Source organism: Exophiala mesophila, assembly GCF_000836275.1.
Source record: "Exophiala mesophila strain CBS 40295 unplaced genomic scaffold supercont1.3, whole genome shotgun sequence".
Classification (NCBI taxonomy): Eukaryota; Fungi; Ascomycota; class Eurotiomycetes; order Chaetothyriales; family Herpotrichiellaceae; genus Exophiala; species Exophiala mesophila.
In genome coordinates this window covers 2,016,188-2,036,878 of record NW_015622506.1, presented here as the reverse complement: position 1 = coordinate 2,036,878, position 20,691 = coordinate 2,016,188, and the positions used below count along the sequence as shown (strand labels likewise).

At 50.0% G+C, this 20,691-nt stretch overlaps 9 protein-coding genes across 9 annotated transcripts; 5 read left to right on the top strand and 4 right to left on the bottom strand.

Moving 5' to 3' along the window:
* Window positions 1-39: 39 nt before the first annotated feature.
* Window positions 40-1,361, bottom strand: PV10_04334 (uncharacterized protein; the record flags this gene model as incomplete). The annotated part of the gene is made up of 3 exons (XM_016368876.1): window positions 40-1,110; window positions 1,166-1,269; window positions 1,319-1,361. The coding sequence occupies 3 exons, from the start codon at window positions 1,359-1,361 to the stop codon at window positions 40-42; spliced, it is 1,218 nt and encodes a 405-aa protein (XP_016224664.1).
* Window positions 1,362-2,055: 694 nt separating this feature from the next.
* Window positions 2,056-3,614, bottom strand: PV10_04333 (uncharacterized protein; the record flags this gene model as incomplete). Its single annotated transcript, XM_016368875.1, has 2 exons — window positions 2,056-2,886; window positions 2,955-3,614. The coding sequence occupies 2 exons, from the start codon at window positions 3,612-3,614 to the stop codon at window positions 2,056-2,058; spliced, it is 1,491 nt and encodes a 496-aa protein (XP_016224663.1).
* A 427-nt stretch (window positions 3,615-4,041) lies between these two features.
* PV10_04332 (uncharacterized protein) lies at window positions 4,042-6,646 on the top strand. The gene has a single exon (XM_016368874.1). It carries the CDS (start codon window positions 4,692-4,694, stop codon window positions 6,582-6,584), a length of 1,893 nt encoding a protein of 630 aa, XP_016224662.1. The 5' UTR covers window positions 4,042-4,691; the 3' UTR covers window positions 6,585-6,646.
* Window positions 6,647-6,861: 215 nt separating this feature from the next.
* PV10_04331 (mitochondrial Rho GTPase 1) lies at window positions 6,862-8,960 on the top strand. The gene has a single exon (XM_016368873.1). It carries the CDS (start codon window positions 6,996-6,998, stop codon window positions 8,898-8,900), a length of 1,905 nt encoding a protein of 634 aa, XP_016224661.1. The 5' UTR covers window positions 6,862-6,995; the 3' UTR covers window positions 8,901-8,960.
* Window positions 8,961-9,230: 270 nt separating this feature from the next.
* Window positions 9,231-10,150, top strand: PV10_04330 (uncharacterized protein). Its single transcript, XM_016368872.1, has one exon. It carries the CDS (start codon window positions 9,353-9,355, stop codon window positions 10,052-10,054), a length of 702 nt encoding a protein of 233 aa, XP_016224660.1. The 5' UTR covers window positions 9,231-9,352; the 3' UTR covers window positions 10,055-10,150.
* On the bottom strand, window positions 10,095-11,040 carry PV10_04329 (uncharacterized protein). Its single transcript, XM_016368871.1, has one exon. The coding sequence runs from the start codon at window positions 10,939-10,941 to the stop codon at window positions 10,192-10,194; it is 750 nt and encodes a 249-aa protein (XP_016224659.1). The 5' UTR covers window positions 10,942-11,040; the 3' UTR covers window positions 10,095-10,191.
* A 602-nt stretch (window positions 11,041-11,642) lies between these two features.
* On the top strand, window positions 11,643-13,731 carry PV10_04328 (uncharacterized protein; the record flags this gene model as incomplete). The annotated part of the gene is made up of 3 exons (XM_016368870.1): window positions 11,643-12,581; window positions 12,630-13,576; window positions 13,626-13,731. The coding sequence occupies 3 exons, from the start codon at window positions 11,643-11,645 to the stop codon at window positions 13,729-13,731; spliced, it is 1,992 nt and encodes a 663-aa protein (XP_016224658.1).
* A 633-nt stretch (window positions 13,732-14,364) lies between these two features.
* On the bottom strand, window positions 14,365-15,172 carry PV10_04327 (uncharacterized protein; the record flags this gene model as incomplete). The annotated part of the gene is made up of 1 exon (XM_016368869.1): window positions 14,365-15,172. Exon 1 carries the CDS (start codon window positions 15,154-15,156, stop codon window positions 14,365-14,367), a length of 792 nt encoding a protein of 263 aa, XP_016224657.1. The 5' UTR covers window positions 15,157-15,172.
* A 2,621-nt stretch (window positions 15,173-17,793) lies between these two features.
* On the top strand, window positions 17,794-20,163 carry PV10_04326 (uncharacterized protein). Its single transcript, XM_016368868.1, has one exon. The coding sequence runs from the start codon at window positions 17,941-17,943 to the stop codon at window positions 19,933-19,935; it is 1,995 nt and encodes a 664-aa protein (XP_016224656.1). The 5' UTR covers window positions 17,794-17,940; the 3' UTR covers window positions 19,936-20,163.
* Window positions 20,164-20,691: the final 528 nt, after the last annotated feature.

Here is a 20,691-nt window from a genome sequence, read left to right as displayed (position 1 = left end):
GTTTGCATTTTCATATCAGTATTGATCGTCAGATACTCCTCACGAAGCGGTTTCGACATAGTTGGAGGGGAAAATACCCGTCCGCCCATCTTCTGTCCGGCCTGTCCACCAATCTGACTTGTTCTCTGTTCTCTTGGTGATGGTGATGACGTCTCCCTTTTTGAACCCCAGATCTCCTTCTTGATCCGCATCAAAAGTGAACAAAGCCACCGCTTGATCTGATCGTATATCAGCTATCCCCGTCTTTTGCTTGAAGATAGGTTTGGGAGCTGTCGGCCGACCAGGTTTGTTTGACATGCCCGAGTAGTTACTTTGGAGGGTACTCGAACGATTTCGGTTGCCCATGTTATCAAAAGTTTCGTTAGGATCCGCTCGGCCACCGGCGGGAACTCGATCGTAAACATCATCGGCCCAGGTGTTGGCTCGTCGTGGGTTGTCACGATACTCATATTCATCGTCTCTGGAATTCATGGTTGAGGATCGATTGACACGAGTATTGGCGCCGTACGCATCCCCACTTCGTCCTTCCCAAACCATGGCATCGTGTTGATCATCATACACTGGAATGTCGTTGTACATGTTGTCGTTGAAAGACGATCCGGAAAAGACTCTGGTATTGAGAACTCTCATCAGGGGTTCTGCTGCAGGTGGTGGGGCGAGGGCGCCTTCTAATAATTGACGAGCTGTGACACGACCGTTGTACAATTTTTCATTGGCGTCTCTTCGTTCGATAATGATGCTTCCTTCCAGACTGACGCCAGCAAATAAACCTTTTGTCTTGCTGTAGGAGAAGACACCAGCAACACCCTTGAGACTGGCCGCACCGGCGGCCTCGGCGTTGCGGCCAACGGGGCCGGCTGCTATACTGACGTTGCCACCAAGTGTGACAGAAGCAGCCTGAGAAAAGGCACGGACGGCGGCATAGTCGTTGAGGATGAAGACGAAATCAGTGAGTTCAAAGCCGATCTGACCACCGAAACCACCACCGGCCGTCGCAATTGCGGAGGGAGCGGACCAGGAGCCGTCAGCAAGTCTCGCGACAACGATGCCAGAACCAACACGGCCGGATCCAAGGAAGCCAGCTTTGAAGACTGTGAGGACGGCCAAACCCTAGAGGAAGATTAGAAAGTATTCAAGGAAGAGCGCCTGGCGCATTCTGACAGACCTTGGCGTTGCTCAGAATTTGAGGAGGAATGACTTTATCCGGTCCAAAGCTTTGTCGTGGATCAACGAAAGAAGCCAAAATCTTGCCCGCCTTTTTACACTCGCCTGGAGAGGTCAGCGAAGAGAAGAAGTGGATAGTTCTTGGAGGGCATACTCCTCATGGAAGAGGGCAGTGGATTGTTGATTCCGAAGGGCATTTTGACAAGAAAAGCAGCTGCTGGATATTTGTCGGAGAGCTCTGAACAACACCTAACCTTCAACCTCTTCTTCCTTGACGGTGCTGCCCTACAATTTACCAGAGTATATAAAGTGAGATAGCTGGAGGTGCAGTGGGTTCGAATGACGAAGGGCGGGGTGGGACGGAGATAAAAGCGACCGGCCGAGGGTGGATTGCAGCTAAGAGGGTAGATAGCACTGAACCTGATGGAGTGGAATGGTAGAGGGGGGCGGAGTAAGGTCTCGATGGGGAATTTCAAGGGAATGAGGTCGAGCAGTGCGATCCAGGCACCATGATAAAAGAAAAAGCGCAGTAAGAAAAAGGTGGTGGTTGTACAATCATCTTGGGCAAGGGCGACCAGGCCAGAGCGCCAACGCCAACGCCAACCCACGTATGCGGAGTAAGAACGAGTCCTACGTATTCTCCTCAGCTGCGCCTGCTAAAGGTTGAGTGAGTTCGCAGGCAGAATCCAAAGACTCGGAGAGGCCGGAGGTCACGTGAACTCCCCTCATTGGACGCTCTTGCCTTGCGAGAGGCTGCCACGCGGAAGGTGCATACATCGAGTCTTGGCATTATCATGCGTCCGCCTCTCTTTCATGGGTTGGCCTTATCTTCTATGTTCCTCTTCTCCTTCACCACTGCTGTGCCACAAACAGCCGGCCAATGTCGCCCTTCTAAAATTGAACCTGGAACCTGGGATGCGTCCGCACCTTTTCGCCATGTTTGTACATCGCCCAGCTTATTGGTGTCATCGCAAGGGCAACCAAAGCAAGCAAGGTACTTCCCCAGCCATATCCTAATGCTTCATACATGCCTGGTCCAGCCAAAGGGAGAAATGCACCGGCTAGTGAACGCAACAACGTGGCAGCTGCGAGCACAGATGCCGAATATTGGGGAAATGAGTCCACGAGGTAGGTCTGAATTGGCATGAACGAAGCAACCAAGCCGGCCCCAACCAGCGCTGTCCCCATAATAGGCATGATCCAATGCAGGTGCCTTTCCGCGGACCACCCGTACCAGAGCAATCCCGCCGGTGTCAGAATAGATGCAGGGACCAATAACGACAGACGAGATTCCGGCTTCATAACTCCATTGAACCTCTTTGCGTGTCGTTTGACCGTTCGATCCGACACGGCGCCAAATACCACAACGCCCAGGAGAAGTCCGATACCAATACCGAGATAGGTGAGACCTACTTCTCCAGTGCCGAATCCAAAGTAATCCTGGAACACTCCTGGTAGGCTTGTGAACAGGAGGTAGAGGTATCCGTATACAATACCCATATACACCGAAAAGACGCACACAATCGGTGAAAAAATCAGCATGCGCAGAGGTCGTACTAGCGATAACCACATATAGTCCTTTTCCGGGAGAACAGATTTCAGTCGAGATTGCAACTGCTCGTTGGGCCTCTGCTTACGCAGCTTGTCCACATGTCGCTGCAATAGAATCGGTTCGTAAGTTTCGTTCTGGACAACCATCGCCAAAACCGTGCAGATACCAGACTATATGGGAAGTCGTCAGTGACGGCCATTGGCTGAGGCACAAATGAGCGTTTCATAACATATCATACCGCAATCGTGAGCACCCAGAAAACCCACCGCCATCCAGGAGACTCAGAAAGATAACCACCCATCACGGGTCCCACACAAGGGCCTAGCATCGGTCCCAACGCAAAGACTGCGATCGCACCCCCACGCTTTTCCGTCACGATCAGGTCAGTGATTGACCCTGCGCTGAGAGTCAAAGAACAACTCCCTGCAACCCCAGCCAGGAATCGAAACACCAACAAACTTGCCACGTTTGGCGACAAGGCACACGCCATCGTCCAAACACAATACATGACGTTAGAAGAATGGTACACTGGCAGTCTGCCATGCATCTCTGACAAAGGCGCCAGAAAAAGAGGGCCAACCGAGTAGCCCAAGATATATATTGACACGACAAATGCAGACACTGTCTGATTTGAATACTGAAATTCATTCATAATAGACGCCACTCCGGGGGCCACCATTGAGGATGCTAATGGGGTGAGGAAGGTGAACAGCGACACCATTGATAAGTTGGCCCATTTCTTTCTCCCGCTCCAGTTGAGTGGTCTTTCAAGGTCCTGCTCACCTCCCTCCCAATATATAACCTTGGCATCTTCCGAGAGTTGACTGCTTGATGCGTGTTCGAGGTCAGGCGTCTTGCTAGAGACTACTTCGGTCTCAGTCTTGCTCTCATCCGTCATTTCTGGTGTCTGGTTTATACTATCAGGTCTGCGCTGGGTTGGCTGGTCAGTGCAAAGCACAGAGCTTTCGGTTCAAGATAGAGAGCACATCGATAGTGTTATCTTCCTGTTGTCATGAGTGTCGACTCAGGAACTTGTCTGCCGAGCCCTCCTTCTTGGAACCCCGTCAAGTCACCAGCCTTATTGTCGCATGATGGTTGTCGGTCATGTGCTATATGGACTGAATTCCAATCGACGTGCACGGCGAGATCGGAGACGGCCACATGGCACTACTTGCTGGTGGGGCGCTTGTTTCCAAACACCAAAGATAGAGTGTTTGGGGGTTGCGCCCAGAAACCCAAACCGATGCTAACGCTGATCAAATTGAGGACCCTGACTGCCTTTTGGGCCTTTACTCGCCTCTGCTCGCTTTTCATCAAGTTGCCGATATAGCAATAGAATGCAGCTTTTACTGTCGCAACCAGACTGCTGTTAATGCACTTATCATTATCCCATCTAACGAAGATGGGCCATAGCCTAAGCAACGCCGAAAGCTGTATGGCTGACAACAGTGAGTCACTGATTCCTTGGCTAGTCTCAGAGAGCATTACAACTTCAAGAATGCTGGGGTATGTCTTCCGCTCTGTACCACCAGGCTCGGTCCATCTTTGTCTCCACGCCGGTTTGCGGAGCAGACACTAGCTTGTTACCCACGCGGTTTATACCGTGACCTTGAGCCACCAAGGCTTTGACAAGCGAGATTTGTGGATCCGCCAAGTTGGAGGATTCTCGACGACCAACGACCACGACCTTGCTCTTTTTTAGGCAAAAGATCTCCCAACATGCCACAAGATCCTGCAAAAAATGTCTGCGTTATATCTCCTGAGGGATGTGTGCACGAGCATGGACAGTGTCAAGTCATAGAGCGACCAGTCCGTTATCGGAGGTTGCGGTATGAGAGCTATTTATGCTTCAGACGATAGCCAAGATGACTATAGTCCAATATCCCTGCAGTACTTATGATGCTCATCCACGGCATGTAGCCTTTGACTCTGTTCAAATGAGAGCACTTCAAGGTATTGCTTTGGCGTCGTCAATATGAGTGTCCACGTCAACCACAATTCAGGCACAGTTGAAGCAGGCCCCTTCGAGGGTTTACCAGCGACACCAGATCCAGGTCTGGATGGGGACAAAGAGGCCAAAGGCCCAACGGCTTCGACAACTCCCGCTTGGCCGGCTGCGCGCAGTCAGGAGCTTGGGCACACAGCAATTGCGCCAGGAGTGGCTCGCATGGAAGCGATCCATGCTGAGCTCCGCCTCCATGACCGAATCATCCTCTTCGGCAGCATTTTCATCGTCGCGTATGCATATGGCCTCGACTATCTCACCCGCAACACCTACCAAGCGTATGCCACCTCAAGTTATTCGCAGCATTCGCTCCTCTCCACCATCAACGTAATTCGTGGTGTTGTGGCTGCCTCGATCCAACCCCTGATCGCCAAACTCGCCGATATCTTTGGTCGCGTTGAACTTTTTATCATGGCCGTTATCTTCTATGTGATGGGCACCATCATTCAAACATTTGCTTTGAACGTCCAGACATTTGCCGCCGGTGCTCTCTTCTACCAGATCGGCTACAACTGTAGCCTGTTGGTGATTGAGATCATAATAGCAGACACTACGTCGATGAAAACACGCATGTTCTTTGCATATCTCCCTGGGGCTCCATACATTATCAACACGTGGATCAGCGGCAATGTTGTCGACTCCGTTTTGAGAACGTCGACTTGGAAATGGGGCATCGGCATGTGGGCTATCATCTACCCCATCTGCAGTATTCCACTCATTGTCGTTCTCGTCCTAGCAAATCGACGTTCACGGAAGAACGGGTTCCGACCACCACCAACATTTACGGGCAAGAATACGAAAGACTCGGTCCTGCAGTTATTTTGGAAGCTGGACCTTGTCGGAAACCTTCTCTTGTCAGGGGCTTTGGCCATGATACTTATTCCCATGACTCTCGCTGGAGGCCAAAGTCGAGATTGGCAAAGTGCCAGAATTATCACGCCGATCGTGATTGGATTTCTGTTTGTGCCTGCATTTGTGTGCTGGGAACGAGTAGCCCCTTATCCAATGGTGTCTATGCATCTGCTCAAGGACCGAGGGGTGTGGTCTGCGCTAGGGATTGTTACATGGGTCACTTTCTCATTCATGATTACCGCATCGTTCCTGTACACCGTCCTTGTGGTAGGGTTTGACTTCAGCATCGCTGCCGCTACCAGGATTTCATCCCTCTATTCCTTCTGCGCAGTGACGACGGGTCTGATCCTGGGCCTTATTATCTCCAAGGTTCGACGATTGAAACCGTTCATCCTTGCTGGTGTTGTACTTTGGTTGGTAGGGTATGGCTTGCTGGTTCAGTATCGAGGAGGCACCGGGAGTCCATCACGATCTGGGGTGATTGGTGGTCAAGTGGTTCTGGGAATTGCTGGTGGTTTCTTCCCATATCCGGCACTTGTGGAGATCCAAGCAATGGCCAAGCACGAGCATGTGGCGGTGTTGACAAGTCTGCTTCTGACAATGAGCAATATGGGATTCGCCCTGGGCAATGCCGTGTCGGGGGCACTCTGGACTCAGACCTTATACAACCGACTACAGGAAGATCTTGCCGGTTTTGATGATGGGACTCTTGCGGCGGCAGTCTATGCGTCGCCATTCGCCGTTCTGCCAGAATACCCTGTTGGAACCCCGGAACGAACAGCCATAATCTCCAGTTATCGATACATTCAGAGACTGTTGAGTATCACGGGCATCTGCATGGCCATCCCAATCGCGATATTTGCTCTGACAATCAGGAATCCGAGACTATCCGACGATATTACCCAACAGGATGCAGAAAAGAAAGTAGTGGAGAACAGCGATGGCTCAGAGGCATCATCTTTGCCCAAAGGCGTTTTCAGCCGCTGGGGACATCGATTGATGCACGGGTAGTCAGGTTGATCTCGTGAATGGCCCGCTGGTCAAGTTAGTAATAATAAATCTTTTTGGAAATATTTCAAGCTACGCGGTCCCTCCCAAAAAAGCGGTCATATTGCGTGATCAGCAGTGTATGACCTTTTCAAAGAAGATGGAGGGGGTCGGTAATCTGATGTTGTTTTGATATCTGGCGAGGCTGAGCCTTTCCTCTAAAGGACTAGCATCTACCACAAGGCTGAAGCTCTCGTATGTCTACTGACAATCAATTGTCACTACCAAGTAATCGACTTGAATTCGATTCAAGAATTGTTGCCGTGCTCGAATTGACTCGCGGTGGCATAAAAAGTTGGCAAGGCTTCATCATGAAAATCCTTGTCACCTGCTGAGCATCCATGACACGCTGAATTACCCTTTGCCATCCACAAGATGGCCGCCGTTAGAATATGCGTCTGCGGCGACGATGGTTGTGGTAAGTCCAGTCTTATCACCTCACTTGTAAAGGATACGTTCGTTAGCAACAAGATCCAAGCCGTCCTCCCCCAGATCACCATTCCTCCGACGCTGGGGACACCGGAAAATGTCACTACTACGGTGCTCGACACATCTGCGCAGCCGCAAGACAGGGCGCACCTGGCGGCCGAATTGCGACGATCCAATGTCATCCTCCTCGTCTACTCGGACCACTACAGTTACGAAAGAATTGCGTTGTTTTGGCTGCCACACTTTCGCTCCTTGGGGGTCAATCTACCGGTGATCCTGTGCGCGAACAAGTCAGATCTCGTCACCAGCAGTACTGCCGCGCAGGTGGTCGAGGAAGAGATGTTACCTGTTATGGCGGAATTCAAGGAGATTGATTCATGCATTCGAACGAGTGCTCGTGATCACTTTAATGTGAATGAAGCTTTCTTTCTGTGCCAGAAAGCTGTGACACATCCCATTGCTCCTCTGTTCGATGCAAAGGAGTCGGCCCTCAAGCCAGCAGCTGTCGCAGCTCTGCAGCGAATCTTCTATCTATGTGACAAGGACAAGGATGGGCTCTTGAATGACAAAGAGATGCAAGATTTCCAAGTCAAGTGTTTTGACAAAGGGTTGAGCGAGGAAGATCTGCAACATATCAAGGACACCATCAACCAACACCTGCCTGGGTCCGTCACGGCTCGCGGAATCAACTCGCAAGCGTTTCTCCATCTGAATAAGCTTTATGCTGAAAAAGGACGACATGAAACGATATGGGTTATCTTGAGGACATTTCAATATACCGACAGCCTTTCTTTGCAAGAGTCATTTCTCCATCCCAAGTTTGAGGTGCCAGAGTTCTCATCCGCCGAACTGTCACCGGCCGGGTATCGCTTCTTTGTGGACCTGTTCCTCACTTCTGACCGGGACAATGACGGGGGATTGAGAGACGAAGAATTGGCATCTCTATTTGCTCCAACCCCGGGCATTCCTCAACTCTGGGTGGACAACAATTTCCCCGTTTGTACGGTGCGAAATGATGCTGGACACATCACTTTGCAGGGATGGTTGGCACAGTGGTCGATGACGACCTTCACATCACCCAAGACGACGTTGGAATATCTAGCATACCTAGGATTTGAATCGCCTGATCGTTCTAACGCAACGACTACCGCGGCTTTGAAGTTGACCAAGGCGCGAAAGAGAAGACAGAAGCCGGGCAAAGTAGGTCGAAATGTGATTATGGCACACGTGCTCGGTGCCCCTCAGTCAGGGAAGTCAGCATTACTCGACACATTCCTGGCTCGATCCTACAATCATCTATACCTACCGACGATCCAACCTCGAGTGGCGGTCAATACGGTTGAACTTCCTGGCGGGAGGCAATGCTATTTGATTCTGAAGGAATTGGGAGAATCGGAAGCGGCAGTTCTGGAGAACAAGAACAAACTTCTGGATCAATGCGATGTGGTTGTGTATACATATGACTCGTCGGATCCGGATTCGTTTGCGTATATTCTCAATATCCGCAAGATGTATCCACACCTGGAGGAGTTGCCGTCTGTGTATGTGGCACTGAAGGCGGATCTCGACCGAACGACACAGAGATCGGAGCATCAACCAGACGAGTATGTAACTCAACTACAACGAATGCCGCAAGGACCACCCATCTCGACCAGTGTGGCGTGGCCTTCGATTCAGGAGCTGTTTGTTTCCATCTCTCTTGTTGGACTTGAGCCTGTTATTGGGTATCCTCGACCGCTGCAAGAAGATGATAATGGCCAGTTGATGAGGTATGGGTTAGTTCTGGGCGTGGTGGTGTGTGCTGGAGCTGCAGCAGTGGTGATTTGGCGGAGGGCTGGGGTCCCAACTTGATGATCAAGCGATAATAAAACATCTGCATTGTAGAACTGTATTAACATGATGAGTCTTACTCTCTTAGATATAACGCGTGTTCGTGATTGGAGGGGTGGTGATGAGAATTACCTGAGAATTCAGAAATCATCATAGATATTTCCTTGTAGCAATGGCTGTGAAGATCTGGATGAGAGGATATGTTTACATGCAATGCAAACACCCAGACACCCTGTCAGCCGGATCCATATGCAGGAAAAGGTAAAGTCTTTTTGGCGGTGGTGGGATGCCTGATGAGAGTGTGGAGGGGGGTTTGGGATTCTTCGTTCTGAATTCAAGCGCACGACATCATTTTACGGTCCAGGCGAAGAAAATCTTCACCTCATCTCGCACTCTCTCTCTCAACTAGACCCATTTTCAACTGTAGAACCACCATCGACATCGCCACATAGTATCATCCTTTCTCTCTCAAGATGTCTCCAAACGAAGAATTCCGAATCCCAGATTCAGAATACAGCCGCAACCTCGTGACATTAGCATCCGGCAGCATAGCTCCAACAACATCCACCTCCATCACCACCACCATCTCAACCCTCAACCTCCTCCCGCACATCGAAGGCGGGTTCTACGCCGAAACCGACCGTGACCAGCTCCTGGTTCCCAACCCATTCCAAAACCTCCCTCTTCTCACCAACGCCACCAGCACCGACACATCCACGACTCGAAACGCCAGCACCACCATCTACTACTTGATCGCACCGACCTCACCCGTAGGGTATTTCCACCGTAACCGAGGCCGGACAATCCACACATTACATAAAGGTCGTGCGCGATATGTGATTTTCCACGCTGATCAGCGAGATCGTGTGACTGGTCAGGTTCCAATCGAGACGTTTATCGTGGGTCATGATATAGCCAAAGGGGAGAGGTTGCAGTGGATTGTCGAGGGAGGGAAATTTAAAGCTAGTTTTCTTCTTCCGGATCAAGAGGGTGGGGAGGCGAGTGTGGATGGGGCGTTGATTTCAGAGACGGTGGTGCCGGGGTTTGAGTTTTCGGATCATGATTTCTTGACGGCAGAGGGGTTGGAGGATTTGGTGGGTGGGAGAGAGGATGTGAGGAGGGAGGTTTTGTGGTTGTTGAAGAAGGCGGAGCAGGAGAAATTGCTGAGACGGTGAAAGGCTATGAGGGTATGTCTGGGGTCTAATTTGGTCTTATAATAAGTGAATATAGTACATGTATGGTGTGGTGGTCATTTATCATCATCGTCGTCGTCTGGTTCGAGAGTGATTCAAGTGTTTGTCAACTTGTCATGTCATAATAGTTCCAAGTCACCCTTTTCAACACCTCTCCTGACATCTCTCCATCGCACCACCCAGACTTGACCTCTTTTCATCCTTAGCTCGACACTTGCGCCGTCTTCTAGACCTTCATCGACTTCAGCCTCGTTGCCCCATTCGTCGTCTGCCAGACATCGCACCACAACAGCCTTGCCTCGATCCGGCCCCTCTACCATCGGCACACCACCACTATTATCATCCAGTCGTCTCAACGCAGGAGGAAACGCGTGAAGAAAAGTAGCATCGTAAAACCCAGACAGCAGCGCTTGATGATTCTGCAAGAATTGGATTTCAGACGGAGACAAATAGCTAGTCTTGTCATCCCGCTCAAGACCACTGAGATAATAGGTTGCAAACTTGGTGAGCTTGCCGAGTCGCTGACGCAGATAACTGCGGAGGATGAATTGAGTGCGTGAGAGATCGGTCTGGAGGATTGAGAGGGTCAGGTTGGAGTTTGCAGTGGACTTGCCCGTGCCACCGTAACTATCACCCATTCCACTGGCAAGGTCTTCAATGGTGGCGATCTGCTGTTGTAATCGCGACATGACGCGTGTCATGAGTTCAGTTGGGTATGGTAGTAGGTCTGGAGCACATCTTTCCGAGATCCATGACCGGGTCAGGAGTTGGTGGTCGGTGAGGACGTCAGTGTCGAAATATGGTGTCGATGAATTTCCTGCTGCGGGGCGAGAAATGTCGGCGAGAATGTCTGATATGTCGACGTCCATGGTTGGGAAGTGATGTGTATGCTGGATAGGAATCACATGGGTATTTTGTCAGTAACGAGTCGTCGTGATGAGCCTTGCGTTCAGCCGTGTGTTGACATGTTCATTGATGTTCTGATGTGATTCGATCGATTCCCTTGAGACTATGTGTTGCCCCGCGTGCCTTCCGTGAATTGGTGGTGGCTGCCAAGACGCCAATTCCTTCCCAATTCCTTCCCAATTCCTTCCCCGGTCGTGCCTTCCCAGGCGTTCATAGCATCTCTCTCCCTGGTCGTGCCTTCCCTAAGACGTGTACTCCGTAGTCATGGTTCCTTCCTCGTTCAGCCTGGCGCTTGTCCCAAGATTTGATTGGATGTGAATTCTTCTTCTTCACCGTTCAGAATCACTTCTCAATGCCTCTCTCCCTCTTCTAGTCACTTCCCGAGATGCGGCCGCAGACATAGACCGGGGTTATCACTGGTGCTACCAGTGCCTGATGAGGTTTCATAGGTAGGCTGTTATCTCCAAACATCGAGATGCATCAAACCATACCTACCCTGCCACCCCAAGCTTCTGATGAATTCGCTGCGCCTTGCCGGTAAGGGAGGGTGGCGCCCCAAACCCTCCCTCTACTTCTTCACTCTTGACCCAACTCACATGAATTCTTCATTCTCTCATCAGTGCATTACTATCTCTATATTCTGATTCCCTAATTACCGCTCACCATGTCAGGAATTGAAGTTCTTTCTTGTGCTGTTGGCCTGGTCTCACTAAGTATCCAGCTCACAGAGTCCGTGGTAAGGCTGAAGCGGGTTTATAATGCCGTCAAAGATGCCCCACGGCGCATCGAGTCTGTGGTCTTCGATCTCGAAACAATGGCTATTGCTCTCCGAGAGCTAGAACATCTTCGGTCCCAAGGGAGATGTAACGACGCTTCCCTTGCACGTTGCGCCACCAGTTGTGAACAACGTATTTCAGAGATCAGGGCGGTCGTTGACAGAATAGAACTCTACATGGCGAGCTCGTTTAAGCTCAAAGGCAGGCTCTATGCCGTCTTCAAAACGTCCGACATGAAAGATCTCCTCAACGATCTTGAAGGGACCAAGAGCTCACTCATGATCGCTTACGCCATGTACAATGCTGCAGAGCAACGGCAACGAGATGAGGAGCAAGTTCGGCTCATAAATGACCTTCAGAACCAGCTGATGGCTGCAAATGCAGACACTTTGCTCCAGTTATCCACCCTCATACCCCCGGCTCAGACATTCCGACCATCAATCCAAACGACAGAACGTACAGCTTCAACCTTTGAAAGCCAACTGAGCAATCCCCAGCCCACTGATACAAGCCCCCAGAACCAAATACAACCACACCCTTATATCCCACTACGCCGGCCGAGGCGGAACAACGGCGAGAAGAGATTTGTGGCAAAATTTCGTCTGCCAACGTGGTTGTGCTCACGTGTTTGGAACTTCGCCGTGATGTCCAATCTGCATGGGTGGGATGTTCTTTTCCGCACCTATCGCATTGTACCGAGAGACTCTCCGATCGTCCTAGCATGCGCAGTCGGCAATCTACTAGAATTTAGGAGATTGATTGAGAGTGGTGAGGCATCATTATTAGATGCGTTTCACACTGGATGGTCGGAGACGAACCTATTGGAAGTATGTATCCTCCTTGAACCTTGTGGTTTCAAATTCTAACAACCCCAGTGTGCTACTATGTACAGCCAACTTGAAATATGTCGCTACATTCTTACCATGACTCGTACCTATAACAGCAAAGCACTAAGTAGCGCTTTTTTACAATGGGCCATGCGCGGTTCCGGCTACAGAATAGATGATGTGTATCGGCTATTTCTAAGTCACCCCGGTTGGGACTACGATCTCGACACTGAAGACTCGTCTGCTTGGCCCTTCGGGCCCCTCTGGCTCATTTTCTGCCCCAATTCATTCTGCTTTCAATTGATCCTGCGTTCTCAGTCTCGGGAACTTTGCGCCTGGTCTGTGGAGGACAGGTTTGAGCTCTTATATGCTAATGGCGAGCTTGGATGCGCGCAATTTCTCGATTGCATCGGCTTGACTCAGACTGACCAGAGGCTGGCCAACCTAAAGACTCGCAATGGCTATACCCTTCTGCATCATGTTGCCAGCCATTGTAGGAAGTACGGTTGTGATACTCAGCAATGGCTCAACCTGGGCAAGACCCTGATCCGGTGGGGCGCAGATCCTTCTGCTATCAAATCATCAGGATACTACACACCACTAAATGACTTGATTCAAGCAGGCGAGCACGTGGGACCAAACATGCTGCTAAGTCGCCTTCGTCTTTGGATCCAGATGCTGCAGGAGGCGGGTATTGATCTTGAAGATTATGGTGCGAAGGAGAGCCGGACATGGGGACCAATTCACGGACATAGATTATTCGTTGAAGCCTTGACATACGGACCTGTATCCACAGACTGGAGCTTTGTGGTCAGATCGATCCGAACGGTGCCCATATACAGGCTACTACAGCCTCCGGGAGCCTTTAACATCAGTCACAGTGTCCCTGACAAGATATTGTGGCATCCTGGTCGCGTGGAGTTGGAAGAAGAAGGCCATTGGACACAGGCCGGCACATTCAGTCAAATGTCACCAACAGTGGACATGCGAAACATGTTAACCGACACGGAGGAACATTTCCATCAGCTTTGCAGATCTTCACAGGACGACTCGGGGACGATCATGCTCTTGTGTGATCGCGCTGCTTCCCGACCACTACCCCGGACCAGGTCGCACAGCCAGCCTCCGTGCCTCAAGCGGCGAGAAGTAGACTACTTGTCCTTGCGATCTGTACGAGCCTGGCTGCCACCCGTTCACTATTGCCCTTCTACTTTGCACTGGAGTTTCGAGCATGGTTCCACATACCAATCATACCAATGGGATTCCCTTTGTGATGGTAAGGAATACAGAATTGAGGATCCTAGGTGTTGTGTGAAGGGTTCTGAAGGAGGTATAAGCCACTCAAGCTGTCTTCGGTCGTTCCTGCCAACGGAGCTTCGACACACACACACCCTCTCTCTTCTCGTAGATATTTTAGATAGACAAGATAGCATTCTCAATAGTCTATGAGGCATCACGATTGGTGGGATTATTGGTGGCTGGGTGGGTTTCTGAACGACGTGGAAAAATGTCAGTCTAATGACTTTGAACCCGAGAAATAATGTGAGAGATATGAACATTCTAGAACGCCAGAATGTTTTTGGGGTTGCAGCAAAATCGACTTGGACAAGTTGGCTGGTCTGGTAGGGACTGGGTGGCGTCAAATCAGATGCTAATGTCCTTCATCGAGGTGCTCCTTATCGCGAAGACAGCCCATTAGGAATATAAACTTAGCAAAGATCTATTATTCGCCTGTCTTCCACTGTCCGTATGGGTTTATGCCGCTCTCATGGGTGAGAGACTCTTATAGGACTCGACCATTGTCATAGGCAATGGTTTCCGCGCTGACCACCCACAGAGGATCCTTGGTCCAACTCGATTCAACCAGAGTGTGAATTTCGATACTACGCCAGCCACTCCACCAGAGATAGTCTCCCACCATTTCAAGTCGATCGTTTTCGTCAATTTTAAGCCACCTAGAAATAGCCTTTGTTGGAAAGCAACGATTCGAGATGACAAGGTGAATCCTGCCACCCTTTTTAGTGACGTGCCTGATGCTGGAGAGTACCTCGACCGGTTTGGTCAAGTAGTCGATAGAGACGACGCAAGTCGAGGCATCAACTTCCCCCCTATCTGGTCCCGGTAGGCGTACGTCTAGATCTTCATTCAGATCCTGCACAGACCACGATTCCAGGACTGGGTTTTGCCCGAGTTCGGACTTGTTCATGCCCATGCCGAGCACATGAAGATCTCCCGACTCAACAGCATTGATTATCTCTTGCGGATAGTGTGAGACCCAACTAGAGCAGAAGTCCAAGATCCGTCCTTTCTTAGGTAGCGCCTGTTCGTAATATTTCTTGAGGTGGACAATGGCGTTATCGTCAATGTGGGTCACGAAGCGAGGGACAGTGTAGAAGGTTGAGTCTTGTCCTGGATCCATGGGCGTGAGGTCAGCTTTGGAATATGGGAATGGCCCATCTGGATTTCGCGGTACGTATTTGCGTACTGGGGGTGGCGTTGTATCCATCTTGGATGCAAACGCTGTCGAAAAGATGGAGATGGATCGTAACGTCGTTCGATTCATGAAGCGAGGCATTGGCCTGATACTGCCTCGTCACTGAAGCTTCTCTGGATCCTTCGCATCAGGCCACATCCGGTCTAGATACTTTTGGTCAGGGACAGAAGTTTGTACTGAGAATCATGATATGGTAGGAGTGACATCCAACCTTCAAACAATCCATGACGTTGACAAACTGAAGCACCCGGATTAACGTTATTCCTCGAATTACAACGATTGACTCTTCAATCCATGAATCAGGTCGACATCATAAACCCCAAAGGGTAATCAGCAGCGAATGCTCGGTCCTGTAGCCTTCGACTTCGCTGCTGATGCCTGAGAAAGGATTCACCGGCCCATGGATTTCTAATACAGCGGGGTCTAGAAACCATCAAACTGTAAATATCCAGACGGGCGGGCATGGGCATGGACTCTACCACCAGCAAAGATAGTCCCTAGATGCCTAGTTACACATCCAAATCGATAATAGAGTGACTAAGCGGCATCATCCCCAGCACTATAGTAATGGTCGATGTGTGACATGATTCCGTCATAGCTTGTATCGTCAGTCAAGGAGATCGATCAACTTTGAAGTTCCTCTACTCAGGTATGCTTATGAATACCAAAGCTCTAGACCTTCCCCGGACCCACACCAAAAACCCGTAATCCTGGCATATCGTCCCAGGATCCCCCCCGCACGCGGTTCCATCAATCAATTCGTCGGTGTCATTGGACATTTTGGTCCTGCTGACCTCATTGGAACCTCCCTGGGACAGGCCACATCTTCTAGTCCAAAGTTCCAACACAAGCATAAAAAGGTCCAGACAAGACGTGGTTTCTTCCAGGAGGAGTACTGCCTGAAGCCTAGACAAATGTTCAAGAGAGTGGCCGCCAGAGGCATATCAACTACACATCCTGTCACCAGACTATACCACCCTTCAAAGAGCAGTATTCAACCGTTTGCCCGTGCAAGAACTTCATCCCGGAGAACAATGGCAACTGCGTCGCATGTTGAGTTGGATCCCGCTACGGCAGGCGTGTATCACGCCCCAGATATCTCCAGCCAGTCAGCAAAAATGGGAAGCCAACTGCTACAAGAAAACCACGACCAATTTCACATGTATTTTAACAAATCTGGCTTTCATAACCATAATTGCCACTTGGTACTAACATTATATGCCTTGGGTGCATCCCCTACTGAAATCCAGCAAGGCTATGACCGCAACAAATCCTATCAACGACGGCACTTTCCTGTGAACTCTTCCAACGTCGAGGACATGGCTGATCGAGCCAAGTTCAAAACATTCCTAGGGAAGGAACGATATTTCCATGATTTTGAATCGTTTTTCAGCGGAGAAGTCGAGAAATCAGGATGGGAGGAGATCTTGATTGAGCATCTCTTTGCACGGGACGAGCACGCAGACGATTTGCTATCGAGGATGTATGCAGGTACGAAGTAACCTTCTTTGACTCTCTGGACATACTGAGATGCATTAGGATTTCTTCATCCATTGATCCATCTAGGCTTCGGGGTCGAGTTCAAGCAGCCGGCCATTATTATCGAAGCATTGGCCCAGGCGGCCACGCATGATGATTGGGTCAAACCATTTCTCTTGCAGGCCGAGGAAAAGGCCAAATCATCAAGCAAGTCCAAGACCTTAGTCCAGCTACTCTATGAATGTCGAGAAAATGACAAAATTCGGGCATCGCCTCACTGGGAAGATGGAAACAAGGTTCGCGATGGGGTCCTGATGCGGGCGCCAACGGAGATGATTGACCTTGCCTCGCAATGGACTGTTAAACCAGAAGAACTCGAGCAAAAGACCGCTGAAATGATTAATGCGGCAGCATTCTTTACGGGAGCAGCTCAGAATCCTCCCAAGAGGCACAAGATTGACTTTTTCTACATGCATTGCCTCAATTGCTCAATCTTCTTCTCAGCCCTTATCAAGGAGCCTTGGTTGAAGGTCGAAGACAAGTGCAGGATGTTGGAATGGAAAGGCCGCCTCGATTTGGCCCTCTATGTTTCAAGAGGCTGCCCTGAATTGGTGATCGATGAGATCAAGAACTACAAACCGACCCGCCCGCATGATTCCTGGGCCGATATCATCCGTCGAGTCAACAAGTTTGGCGATGATGGACACGCAAGCAAACTGATCCGAGCAATTGCAAACGGCGCTCAAGTCACTAAGCCGTACGAGGGTCAGCAAAGTGACGTTTTCCCCATCCAAGGAGACGATACTTGGTTGAAATTTGGCCACATGGCAATTGATTCAGTGGAAGGATCTGGGGCGGAGGGAAATTGGGTACGAAATACTGGGTTTGAGCAAGCCTGGGAGAATGTTGCCGAAAGGTCTAGGTTGTAATGAACAGCATCTAGGAATTGCCTACACGCGTACTGTAAAATAGGTTCCTGCTTGACCCAACAATGAAGGGATTTCTGAACGAGGCATTTATACCTGTCTAACTAATCATCGTCAGACAAGTATTATATCACCCCTTCACTCTAATTGCGCGGCTTGTCAAGCCAAAACAGGCAATATATATCGTCTGACTTCAAGAATATTCCCTTCCAATCATTTCCTCCCAATGACAGGCCCGCGAAACTGCGAAGCCTGGTCGTTCCTTCCATGTGATACAAACCCCGCGTGGCGGCAGGCACGAACCCAGCACAACCTCATCTCGTCTCCAGGCATCCCTCATTCTCTTCCTCATCATCAAACGCCGGCCCTGTTCTCCCAAACCCCTCGCTTCGATTCATCCTCCCATCCTTTCATGCATTGCTATTGTTTCCCATTCTTTTCCTCTTCTTGACCAGTGACCATGACGAACGACAAGACTCCTCGAGAGTCACCCATTCCTCCCCCCCTCGACCCCTTCCCCACTTATCAGACTCCATACACTCGCCCCGAAAGAGACAGTGACAACCCTTTTATCCAGTTCCGTCGAGCAGCGGATGATGCCTTTTCCTCTTTCTTTCAAGGAATCCCCCACCTCTTCGGTGCTCATTTCAACGACACCCATTGGAAGCAGAACGTTGACGAGACGATGCGGAGGAGACATGAATTGGAGGAGGGGTGGAGGAAGCAGTTTGAACAGGAGATGGAAGAGATGAGACAAGAGCTTGAGAGATCAAGGGTTGCTACTTCCAAGGCTCTGCAAGATGCCTTTGCCCCGATCCGAGACCAAACACCTACCCTCGAGTCGATGCACCAGAGACATGAGGTAGAAGAATCTCAGAGGACAAGAAGTTCGAGCCATGAAGTTGCGAAACCAAGACCTGATGCTGCAAAAGCAGTGGAAGATACATTTGCCATGAACTCAGAACGCTCGCCTTCACCCTGGTGGACAATTGGCAATAATGCCAAACATCCTGCCTCGAGCAACACCACTCCCCAAGACAATGCTAAAAGATGCCCCGCTCTATACGATGATGCTGGGCAGCCCAAAACTGAATTGGATCTTTATAACAACCTCTCTCCAACTCCAACACACGATCCTAAGCCTCGACAAACATGGTCTCAATGGTTTGTCCCAGGAGACGTGAAGTCTCGGGAGGCCGCCATGCAGAACGACGACAAAAGTTCGCATGATGTTGTTACCACGTCTCAGCCTACCCGCTACAGCATGTTTGGTGTTCGCCGCTTAGACCCCTTCGACAATCCTGATCATACCATTCCCTGGCTTATGCTGAGCCCTTATTCTCCCATTTATCTCTGCAATCCAACACAGCCACGCATGTTTCGAGTCAGGATCCAAGACTCGGAGAATACGCCCTTACAAATTTCACGACCCAGATTCTTCGACCGCTGGTACTCAGACGTGGATGAGAAACTCGCAAACCAACTTCCCTGGGCAGATGCCTTCGAGGATTTAATCAGCGTTCAACAAACTGGAGAGATGGTAGATCGAAACTATTCAACGTTGCGCACGCCCCCCACCTGGATCCATGATATGGTTGCTCGTGGCAGCTTGGGAGATCGCTGGGGCTTTGATGCCAATGGCTTTCTAGTGAAGAAACTAGCTGGATCACGGTCTCTCGCAACGACGGAAAGTTCAAAGAATGGTTGTGCTTGGAAACGCGAGGCTAAGGGTGCACCGTCTTGTCACAATGAGAAGACGTCCGCAGTGGAGAACAACTCAAGCGAGGACACCTCTATCGATAAGTTTGTCGACGACGTTACCGAACCTCTTGCGCATTCTCCTATCTTTGGAGGTCTTCTTGCAACCGCCGATGCCATTGTCGACGCTGTTGAAAGAGGCATCGAAGATTCAAAACACAATCACGATGAAGCGCAAACCGAGTCTTTTACAGAACCGGAAGAAGAAACCGAAACCGACATCTCGCGTGAACAAGAAGAGACTGGTTTCCCTCCCTATCACTCCTCATCTTCGTCTTCTTCCTACGAATCTTATTTTGCCTCATCGTCATCATCTGAAGTCCCTGATTCAAAGTCCATCATTTCGACGTTGACCTCAACCGTCACACGAACTCTTCCTGACGGGTCCATTGAGACTAAACGAGTGCTGAAGAAGCGGTTCGCTGATGGCTCAGAGGAGACTGATGAAAGCACCGAACGTCAAAATGCGCAGCGAAAGTCCGTCGCCAAACAAACTCAGACCTCATCATACAGAAACCAGCAAGCCACAGCTCAGGCTAACCAGTCGTCTGGTCAAGATGATTCTGCCAAAGGCACGGTCCAGAAGGCCATTGAACAGGCCAGATCAACCAAGGAACAGCACCACCAGGTATCTGAGAAGGTTAATGAAGCTCCCACAGGAAATCGAAGAGGAGGCGGCTGGTTTTGGACAAAGTAGGGGTCAGAATTTCTTCTCAAAAGCCAAGCTCAATTTGCAGGATACTTAGGATCAGAGAGCCTCCTCCTTTACACACCTGACCACTCTCCCCTTACTGCTCTCCTCCACCAAACACAGTATGTACAGATAACATGACCTTCTCAACTCGACATATTCTACCATTTTCATCCGGATTCATAGTATGACATGTGTATGAACAATCACAATTCCACATTCTTGGTTTCTATACTCCTATTCTGAGGATGCTATGTAGTGCTTTGCCTCCTGGTCCAGGTGAAATCCTCTATTGTGCTCAAGTCCGCACCCTGCTTCACGGGGTCATTGTTGGTCCAACGCGAGTATTCATCACAGAATCCCATCTTGGCGTAGAAGATCTTCTCATTAGTTTCCTCGCCCTGTATGATGTCATTCATCCATGTTCACTTCTGCATCACTCTCCATCTGCCATCTGGTCAATTCGTGAAGCAAGGGTGTGATCATCCAAGATCTGTTCTCAGCCACATCATACATTACGGAGTACTTGGGAGATCGAGATATTCTTCTGACGCCACAGCTTTCTCCAATCAAGTCAAGACATTGATGCTCGACCCTGTATGCGCCACGCAATGCGAGCTGACCCTGGCCCCTCCGTCCGCCAATGTTAAGCTTCGGATGACGAAAGACAAACGAGAAATAGATTCCCCGTGTCCACATAAAATCCCGTACAAAGCAAGAAACATGGCCATTAAGACAAATCCTCATCTCTCGTTGGATGGT